This window comes from Pelobates fuscus, chromosome 7, assembly GCF_036172605.1.
Source record: "Pelobates fuscus isolate aPelFus1 chromosome 7, aPelFus1.pri, whole genome shotgun sequence".
Classification (NCBI taxonomy): Eukaryota; Metazoa; Chordata; class Amphibia; order Anura; family Pelobatidae; genus Pelobates; species Pelobates fuscus.
This window is the reverse complement of record NC_086323.1, coordinates 117,717,603-117,728,904: the sequence shown is the minus strand read 5'-3', so window position 1 is coordinate 117,728,904 and position 11,302 is coordinate 117,717,603. Positions and strand designations below refer to the sequence as shown.

General features: G+C 38.6%; 1 protein-coding gene across 1 annotated transcript; it reads right to left on the bottom strand.

The window, feature by feature from the left end:
* Positions 1-1,262: 1,262 nt before the first annotated feature.
* On the bottom strand, positions 1,263-10,709 carry MUSTN1 (musculoskeletal, embryonic nuclear protein 1). Its single transcript, XM_063426498.1, has 3 exons — positions 10,604-10,709; positions 3,277-3,397; positions 1,263-1,896 (listed from the first exon to the last, which is right to left on the bottom strand). Exons 1-3 carry the CDS (start codon positions 10,616-10,618, stop codon positions 1,790-1,792), a joined length of 243 nt encoding a protein of 80 aa, XP_063282568.1. The 5' UTR covers positions 10,619-10,709; the 3' UTR covers positions 1,263-1,789.
* Between the last annotated feature and the right edge of the window lie 593 nt (positions 10,710-11,302).

Below are 11,302 nucleotides of genomic sequence, written 5' to 3'. Positions count from 1 at the left end.
GGTATTCCTGACACCATAACTACCACAGTAGTTTTTAATGGTGCTTGGAGTGTTCCTTTGCTGAATTTTAAAAGGACACGAGGCATCAAAACAACGTTTGCTTAATAACGCAGTTTTGGTGTAAAGGTCATGCCCCTGTAGTCTCACTGTTCAATTCTTTGCTGTTAAGGAGTTGGATTACTTTACTTTATGCAGCCGTAGTTACACCTCTGCACATGATTTAATAAAGACTTTATGTAAAGTGAGATCTAATGTCTAAACTTCCTTTATTGCACATTCTGTTTAATTTAGAATTCATTATCATGCTTTACTAGTCTTCTAGACCCTGCAGAAGCCTTGTGTGATTAAAGTTAAATCCACAGAGCAGGAGATAAACCTCTAAAGTAAGTGAACATCTGACTGAAGAACTTAACTGTTTCATGCAGGCTATGTGAATCACTGCCATGGGAGGTGTGGCTAGGGCTGCATGGACGGACAGAAACAAGTGATTAACTCCTAAATTACAGAGAATTTAGCAGTGAAACTGCAGGAGCAGTTGTTTTGGTGACTATAGTATCCCTTCACTAGAAATGGTACCATATAAATTAATGATGGTTTAATCAATCAACTGTTGCACTACTTTTTTTTTGTTGTTAGACCAGGTGTGTGCTCTGTGTATTCTAGAATGTTTTTAAGCCTCCTTGCTGAACTAAGTTTCCTAGAATGCTCCACCAATGAACACCCCCATTCTAGAATTGAAAAGACCGTTTAAAACGGGAAGTAAAAAGGGAAATTTGAAGGACAGCATTCTATTTGCTTCAAGCTGCAAATCAACATTTAGAAAGGTGATCAACAGCAAACTGATTGGGGAATTACACTTTATTGCTAAGTTATGTATTTAAAAAAAAAAAAAAGCACACAGGCAATAAATTCAAGGGAACTTTTTTTTAAAATTACACAATTGTATTGCACAGCATTGTTAAGAATAACAAGGCACTCTTAGTTAATAGCTGGTGTTCAATGTTTTATACAATACTCATGATTCCACTCAGTAGAAAAATATTTGACAGACAAACCATTAATAAACTAAAACTTACATACATTGGTATAAAATCGTATGAATTTAAACTTACAACCCATTTGATTCAAATATTTTATGTATATATCTGCATGTGATTTGGCTACAAACTTGCTGTTCACATCCAAATTTTTCTTTTCTCCCCCAAATCACAATCGAAATGTGAGAATATTTTTGAATACCTATGAAATATTTATTGGGTTTTGGTAAGATTTGAAATAAATTTCAAATTAGTTGGGAGGCCTCTGGTTGCCCTTTTTAAATGATGAAATACACTTTCCAATTAATGGTACAGTATCCAAACCCAATATAAAATTCTACAGGATAAGATCCCGAACTGTCAAGTTTCAATAGTGTACTACTTATGTTTAGTTAAATCTACTACCGATTAGCTGTAAAATCTTTACACAATATATGATTGGGATATCTTTCTACCTTTTTATGGCATTATTGCTGTAAAAATACATATCTCCCTGCTTAGAGCATCTTTTAGATTTAAAAGCAGATCCAACTTGTTGTTCTGGGCCAAATAAAGATAGACATGGTAACAAGGATAAAAAGGGGGCGAAGAGTTCAGTCAGTTGAAGAAAAGAGACACTTTAACCCAAACGAATGCAGTTTTAGATAGGATCAATTAAGGAAGAATGACAAGAAGCAGCCAATAAGACTTTACACAGAGTCCATCGTAGCATGGATAGAGAAACCAGGGGGAAATAGCTGGGATGTAACCATTCAACCAAACACGCTTTTTGCTGGGCCTTCCTTTGGTTTATCGAAGGCTGTTTCTACACCCGTTCGGGCCTGGCTAAACACAGAAGGAGCAGCACTTCCCGCTTTTTCTAGAAGGAGACAAACATATGTATTTATATAATCTTATCCAAAGCACTTTACAAATTAACGCAGGTTGGTTTAAAGATGGTGGGATGTCATTAGACACACTGAATATAAACATAATTCATTGTTAGAGCATGAAATCCTAAATTGCACTTAGAGATTTTAATAAATATTCATTTTTAGGGTGAATGTCCTCCCAGTAAATATGCTCGTGAGTGTTCTATTATAGATTATTTATGCTAATAGTCACAATTACCGAACAGACAGCCATCAAAGCTGGATCAAGGTATCGAGTAATTTTTTTTTTAATTCTTTATTTTTCTGTGCTCAGTTGTACAAGAAAGTTACATTCAGGATTTCATGAGATCGTCAGTTTGCAAATATTCAGCAATAGTGAGTATACTCTCAGTATTTGGGGTTAGTGTAAAGCTATACAGTGAAATGCGTTTGGCAAGCACTTTCTTATTTTGATCATGTTTGGGGACAAACCTGGAGCTAGCTAGATTTCTACAGGCTAGTGGTTGGTTGAAGGTATCTAGAGTGTTAAAACAGTAGATCTGTCCCTAGCTGACACTGCTTTAAGAAATGTGGGGTGCCATACAATAAAAACAAGTGTTTATGGGCTATTTCTTGTGTTTTACTTGCAAAGGCAGTTCAGAGGTCATGTCTTATATAGCCACAGGGGAATCATAATAAATAGTGGTATATTTTTGATGGGCTTGGCATAGTCATTTGTGTTTGGTCTTTTACATGTATGCATTACTTCAATGTTTCAGGATTCTTTGGTCATTGTGTGCATGCTCAAAAGACGTTATTTGTCTAATCAAATGACAGTGTTATACAAGCAATACAGTTAGATAATTGCTGATAACCTTGGTATCTACAAGGGTTTCTAGGAGCTGAACTCTAGATGCCTCTATAAAATGTCATTCCTGTGATAGTGAGTAGTCATCAGGGAATTTAAGCATGTTGCATATTCTCTCTTTTCTTCTGTGTGTTATAACATTGTTTGATCTTACATCTGCTCATTATAAGAGTTGAGAATCAGTGGTAGAAGGAGGATCCAGGCACTCAAAGTATATTCAAATGTATTTTAAATGTATTTAAATGTGAGACACCGCAACGTTTCAACCCCTGAAAGGGTCTTTGTCAAGCTACATCACACCAGAAATAACAATGAGGTTGTTTTTTTTTTTTTTTAACTTTCACAATACTTTTGCCTATATATGCTTAAGTGATGAGTTAATCTATACCAATGTCTAATTATAGTCAATTCAGTCTATGTTGAATGTTGTAGGAGTTGAGAATGTTTGGGAAAGTATCACATGAACAGAAGCAGGAAGATCACTCTAAGCTGATGCCATGCTATAAGACTCTCTACTCACCACACTCCTTCATAACCTGGTAGGTCTTGGATCGGATTGGCGTTTGTTGGCTCAACTTATTTTTTGCCCCTTTGAGATCCTCTTCTTTCATCACTGGTCTCTTCTTCTTAACTGGGGCATCCTGAAAAAAAAAAAAGTAAATTCATGCATCTAATGTTTTTTTCCTTTGACAGTTCAGCATGCATGTTTAATAAAAAGAAAAGCAAAAGGTACGTTTGTGATTGATATATATATATATATATATATATCAATCAACGAAAAATGAGAAATTGGGAACATGGCTTTTCTGTTCCTTTTCCTAAACCACTGAACAGAAAAAATGGGTAAAGAAAAAAAATTAAAGCCCATGTTTTGCACAGAGATGTAGAGACTAGAGTCTTTTCCATCAAATTTCACTTGAGAGAGGAAGTACAAGTACAACACTTCTAAAATACTTCTAAGTGTTTTTTTTTGTTTTTTATAATTTAGATATGCATACCATAGCTTTTGGTATAGATTTATTGCAGTTTATGTAGTGTTATGTGTGTAGTATGTAATTCATATTTTTTTTATGTATTAGCATTTCTAAACCTCAAATACAAAATAGAATTAGTTTGTCTTGCTGCTGTTTCCAACCATCGGCGTTTGTAAAGAAAAATACATATTGAATTTGTGCTTTGAGGAGTATTTTACTAGGAGACTGCATCTAGTTTGATTTTACTCTAAAATAATAGAATTTAAATAAACTGAACAAACTATACAATGAGAAATGTAAAGGCATTCATATGTCATGCAAAATAAATGTACAAACACAACTAGCAAGTAAAAATATGTATAGAGACAAATTAATCCCTACAGAGACAAAGTAGTCCTCTCTTGACTGGATTGGAATTGCAGTGAAACTTCCAACACAGTCAGAATGAGTATTTCATGAAGATTCTCTCTTTATAAAGTGCTCATTTTTCAAGGGGGTGGCAGTGCTGCTTTAACCCCTTAACCCCTTAAGGACACATGACATGTGTGACATGTCATGATTCCCTTTTATTCCAGAAATTTGGTCCTTAAGGGGTTAAGGACCAAACTTCTGGAATAAAAGGGAATTATGACATGTCATGTGTCCTTAAGGGGTTAAAGGAACACTATAGGGTCAGGAACACAACCATGTATTCCTGACCCTATAGTGCAAAAAACACCATTTAGGGGGGGCGGGGCCTGACCAGCATGGCGGAGAGACGTGTTCTCCACGAGCTCCCGCACAAACTCGACGACACGACAAGAATATGGCCCCAACAGGCGACTCAAGCGACATCCCCAGGCACCCTCCTGCCACCCACAACAGGGGGCACAAGATGGGACACCTGGCAATCCGATTGGGATCCATTGGTACCGCGACGAACACTGCGGCCTGGTGCGCGACAGGCGGGGGAGGCGGCCGCTCCCTCAGCCTGGAGGCATATGGAGGCTGCTCACAGCACAAGGAAGCCCTGTACCCCCCCCCCCTGGACCGGTGGGGGTGATCCCGGTCCATCCAGGCATCTGGAGAAGCAATCTGGCGCCAAGACAAGACGGCAGAGACCTACCTAAAATTGTGGAAGAGTCAAACGCAGAGACCCAGACAGACCCACCACGAGACATCCTCTCACGCATAAATGACCACGTTGAGGCTTTCTGGAGGAAGCTGGAGGGTAAGCTGCATTTGCGAGCCCCGCTACAGTCTCCTACCCTCACAAGGCGGCCACCGCTACCAAGCTCCCAGCAGGCGAACCGGCGCATGCACAGCCACCCCAAACACACACTCATCCGGGCACAGCACCAATACAGATCTGCTCACCATCCTTACCGCAGCTCCGCCACACGCCAGCCCGGCTCACGCCGACTCCATGCTCCCAATACTTCCTGGCGGAGAAGGCACACGCCACAGCGCCAACTACGTGCACAAAGGCGACATGGGAGACAAGGCCCGGGAAGAGAACCCAGCTACCCGACAACCCAGCAACCCGACAACAGCCAAACGGCAAAGATGTTCAGGACTCTGGGCCTGGAAGTACAAGGGCAACATTAATGTTAAGCTGGCCCTGCCACAAGACCGGAGCAGGAGGGGGACAGCCGACACCAAGAACTACCCGACGCCATCAGTGCAAGCTCCACCTAAAGGAGTCGGCTGATCCCTTCACAGACGGGCAGCATGCCCTTCCCCGCAGCCACAAAGGACGCGGTGCAGTTATGCAGGGACACTGGTCAGGACTATAACGTTTGAAGCCATTATGCATGTCATACTAATTTGCTTCATGTAAACGTATTTACTAACTTTCTGACTTACTTAGCAACACGAGGCACTAAATTGTGTATTGTAAACTGAAAAAAAAAAAAAAGAACACCATTTAGGTGGCTTGCCCCTCCCCTTAGCCCCCGTATAAAAGTTTAAAACTCACCTTATTTCCAGCACCGAGCCGGTCCGCCAGCACTCGCCCTGCCCCCTTTGTGACATCAGAATTGCCAATTTCTAGCCAATCCAATGCTTTCCCATGGGAAAAGGGGGGAGGAAGGTAGGAGGACAAATGCCGTTCTGGCCAATTAACACCTCGTCATAGACATGCATTGAATCAATACATCTCTACGAGGAAAATTGAGTGTCTGCATGCAGATCGTGGGGACGCTGAACGGCAGAGCTGCCTACTGTGCAGCACTGAGCCAGGAAGTGTCCCTAGGGGAAATTAAAACGCTGCCTTTTCTTTAACTTGAAGGTCGACAGGACTTCAAGTGAACCACTGAAATTTGGGGGGTGGGGTGGGGGAGAGGGGGAATGAACAGAAGAAATCAAATCTTATCAAATGGAAAAACTCAAATCGAACACTCAAATACAGAATGGAAACATAGAAATTCAATTGAACTGTATTTGTAAGCAGTCTTTTGTCAATTCTGTCTAAAACAAGTTTGCATTTAGATGACAAACCATTGTGGAGAAAGGGCAAACTGAACAAAGAGATACAATAATTAAATCATGTGTAATTTCGTTTATTGGTTTTATTTCTTAAAATTATTGTATTCATTTATCGTTATTTTAACAATTTGTTCGCCATCTGTTTTCTCTGGCAATGGGAACATTTTGCACATTTTTTTGTAACTACTAATGGCGTCCAAGAGACATGGGATTATTTAAAAGTTGCACTACTGAAGGCAACAGAAAATTGCATTAGGCTTGTCAGTAAAAGCAAAAAATTCAAGAAACCACTGTGGTTCTCCGCAGATGAGGCCCAAATAGTAAAAAACTAAAAGTTAGCATTTAGTAATTATAAAAAAACCCAGAGTGAGGAAGACAGAATGACCTATAAGATTAGTCAGAAAGAGGCTAAGCAAGTTATAAGAGCTTCCAAATCACACACAGAAGAGAAAATAGCACAGTCAGTAAAAAAGGGGACAAAACTTTTATTAGATACATAAATGAGAAAAGAAGAACAAGGATTAGTTCGATTAAAAACAAAAGAAGGAAGGTATGTAGAAGAGGATAAAGGTCTAGCTGACTGCCTTCATGAATATTTTTGTTCGGTATTTACAGATGAAAATGTAAGAGGGACCTCAGTTAAGAAAAAGGATAAATTCGTTATTTATTACACGTGAGTTTACAGAGGAAGAGGTTTTCTGTAAACTGTCAAAAGTAAAGACAAATAAGTCAATGGGACCTGATGGAATACACCCAAAGCTATTAAAAGAGCTCAGTGGTGTACTAGCAAAACCATTAACAGATTTATTTAACCAATCATTGATAACAGGAGTAGTCCCAGAAGATTGGAAGTTGGCGAATGTTGTGCCCATTCACAAGAAAGGTAATAGGGAGGAGTCGGGCAACTATAGGCCAGTAAGCCTTACTTCAGTAGTGGGGAAAGTGATGGAAACCATGTTAAAGGATAGGATTGTTGAACATCTAAAAACACATGGATTTCAAGATCAGAGACAACATGGGTTTACTTCAGGGAGATCATGCCAAACTAATCCTATTGATTTTTTTGATTGGGTAACTAAAATTATAGATCAGGGTGGTGCAGTAGACATTGCTTACCTATATTTCAGTAAGGCTTTTGACACTGTTGCATATAGAAGGCTTATCAATAAACTGCAATCTTTAAGTTTGGATTCCAATATTGTTGAATGGGTGAGGCAGTGGCTGAGTGACAAGCAACAGAGGGTTGTAGTCAATGGAGTATATTCGAAGCTTGGGCTTGTCACCAGTGGGGTACCTCAGGGATCTGTACTTGGACCCATTCTCTTTAATATTTTTATTAGTGATATTGCAGAAGGTCTGTCTTTTTGCTGTTGATACTAAGATATGTAACAGGGTTGATGTTCCAGGAGGGATAAGCCAAATGGCTAATGATTTAGGTAAACTAGAAAAATGGTCAGAGTTGTGGTAACTGACATTTAATGTGGATAAGCGCAAGATTATGCATCTTGGACGTAAAAACCCAAGGGCAGAGTACAGCATATTTGATAGAGTCCTAACCTCAACATCTGAGGAAAGGGATTTAGGGGTGATTATTTCTGATGACTTAAAGGTAGGCAGACAGTGTAATAGAGCAGCAGGAAATGCTAGCAGAATGCTTGGTTGTATAGGGAGAGGTATTAGCAGTAGAAAGAGGGAAGTGCTCATGCCATTGTACAGAACACTGGTGAGACCTCACTTGGAGTATTGTACGCAGTACTGGAGACCGTATCTTCAGAAGGATATTGATACCTTAGAGAGAGTTCAGAGAAGGGCTACTAAACTGGTTCATGGATTGCAGGATAAAACTTACCAGGAAAGGTTAAAGGATCTTATCATGTATAGCTTGGAGGAAAGACGTGACAGGGGGGATATGATAGAAACATTTAAATACATAAAGGGAATCAACACAGTAAAGGAGGAGACTATATTTAAAAGAAGGAGAACTACCACAACAAGAGAACAAGAGTCTTAAATTAGAGGGGCAAAGGTTTAAAAATAATATCACGAAGTATTACTTTACTGAGAGGGTAGTGGATGCATGGAATAGCCTTCCAGCTGAAGTGGTTGAGGTTAACACAGTAAAGGAGGAGACTATATTTAAAAGAAGAAAAACTACCACAACAAGAGGACATAGTCTTAAATTAGAGGGACAAAGGTTTAAAAATAATATCAGGAAGTATTACTTTACTGAGAGGGTAGTGGATGCATGGAATAGCCTTACAGCTGAAGTGGTAGAGGTTAACACAGTAAAGGAGTTTAAACATGCGTGGGATAGGCATAAGTCTATCCTAACTATAAGATAAGGCCAGAGACTAATGAAAGTATTTCGAAAATTGGGCAGACTAGATGGGCCGAATGGTTCTTATCTGACGTCACATTCTATGTTTTTATGTTTCTGTGAGGTGGATATTTGCCTTCTTCAGCATTTGCTCTGAGTATTTTATAAACATGCTGATCCTGTATTTTACATTGGATTCACCTGTGAGAATTATGGATTTTAAAGCATCGAATGATATGAGGTCATTCGGGTAAAAGTCTGTTACTTCGACCAAATTTTGACAAGTTAGAACTGGACTTTAGGGAATTGTCATCAGGGAGCGCAGAGGCAAAAGGAAGATATAAAATCCATTTATTTTGAAGCCAGAGTAATTAAATTGTGCCTATGAACAAATACAGAGTCAGCTCACAGAGACAAAGTGCATTATGAACTATAAACATAGGCAAAGTGATCTACGTATGTTAGGATAATACAAAACCACTCAACCCTTTACATAATGTCTATGGCATGCTGTAGTCATTTGGGAATAAAACATAGCTTTAACCCTTTAGCGCCCATAATAGAAACACTAGCTAAACTGCCAACAGCAGATTAAGTTCTCAACAGTTAAGAAATAAGAGTCACCAGCATGGCATATACTTCTAATTTGGGCACACTGAGTCACAAGGTCACCTTGAAATGTGCATTTCCAACACTACGTATTATTAAGAATCTATAAATAAGAGCTGGAGAGATAGGATTCTGAAAAGAGAAACAAATACAAGTCTAATAAAGCCTTTTTTAGCAATCAGTTTGGGATTTCTGGTAGAAATGCATGGTGTATGTATAGAATATATCTGATTTTTTTTAAGAATAGACAGTCTTAAGTTATATATATTTTTTTAAATAAAAAGTTTTAATGACCACCTTTTGGTATACCAATATAGATATTCACCGACCACCAAATTATAGCAAATTAAATCCACATGGCAAAATTAAGGCTAAAATATTTGTAAACATTGTCCAACTCAGCTATAGCCATGTATTGACTTTTTAGTCCCTGTTTAGCCATTCTGATTTAGTATTTACTTAGAATATTAGAAAAGAGGTGGCAGTGGGTTAGGAAGGAGGGAAAAAAAAAAGGGGGAATAAACAAGTTGGCTAAAAAGTATAGTTGGGAAAATGTTAAATTTCTGCTATTTGAATAAAATTAGCAAATTCGATTTTCCATTTATTCAAATTCACTGCTTAGTTAATAAATCCCTCTATAGCAGTGTGGGGGGGGGGGGGGAAGTAAAAAGAGTAGAATTCTAAAAAAAAAGAATGGAATTATAGCAAAAACAGAAAGCAGGCATTCCACCCGAACCTCGCCCCCCACCCCCCCACCCCCAACAAAAAGCTATTTTTGTCCTCCGTATTAAAAGAAGTTGAAAGGTGCAATGTCAATGAACATATACAGTTTTCTTTTTATACTTATGATACAAATGCATATGTAACAAATAATAAAGCTGTCCCACAATAAGATACAAATTAAAGACATAGGAGGGGCACTATTCAAATTTCAAGATTTTTGGTACCTGTACCATGAGTAAAGGCCCCTGCTCCAAGGATCCAAACAAAATTCAAATAAATAATGCTCGAGGACTCGGTAATATCAGGTGCAATATGTGTTTTATTCAGCCATCACATATGACAGGCAACGTATCAACGTGATATGATGGCTTGATAAAGACACACATTGTGTCCAAACGTTGCCCATCATTTAAAATGGCCGAATAAAACAAACACACATTACACCTTAGATTACCGAGTGCTGGAGCTTTATTTCTTCCAGCAATAAAATACACACCATAACCCCAATATTGTATAGAGCTACATTTACAGTAAGAATTATATTAGAATATGGAGTAATGAAAATCATATGCTCAGGCTTATTCACTAAAGTGAGAATTCAAAATAAGTTTCACATTACAAGTCAAAATAGCTAAACTGGAAAAACTCTCTAAGGCAGCTATTAGCTACTTGAGCCTTAAATGTGAAATTCACTTTAGGTCTATTGAACAAAGTAATCAGACGGAGTTATTTACTAAATACATTAACTGATTGTTTACCTGAGGCTGGGACATCTCTTCTTATAACTGTCCGAACACACAAAAAGATGACACAAAATGTTTGCACCCTCACTCTGACAACTGAGCCTAGCTCTATATATACATATTGGAAGTGGGTGACGTGATGAGGCGTGTAGTACCAGTTCTCACACACACACACACACAGAGCCTTCTACAGCGAGACTCAAAGCACACACAATCCTATTCTGAAAGATGATTCCTCTGCAGAGAATCCAAACAACTGTTTGAATTCTAGCTACAAGTAGCAGCAGCTGACTATATTAACCCATAAGAAACTTATACATTTTAATTGCATTACTAACACTACATACATAGACAATAGATAGAGAACAGGGGCGTACCTAGAGCATTTGGCACCCGGGGCGGGTCCTATTTTTGGCACCTCCGCCCCCCAACTTTAAAATGTAAAAATCAACAACCTTATTATTATAATTTTTTTTTTATGTATTTAGCACTAAGCACTGTTTATGCTTTTAAATGTAAGCATGTTTTTGTATGGAGTATGTTTGAGTGAATGTAGGATGTGTGTCTGTATGTGTTGTTGGCGTTTGAATGCAGGCATGCATTTTTATGTAGTGTGGTTTTTGAAGGCAGTGGTGTGGTTATATATAATGGTGATGTTGAAATGCAGCGGTGTATTTGTGTGTAGTGTTGGCGAGATTCTGAGATGTATGCACA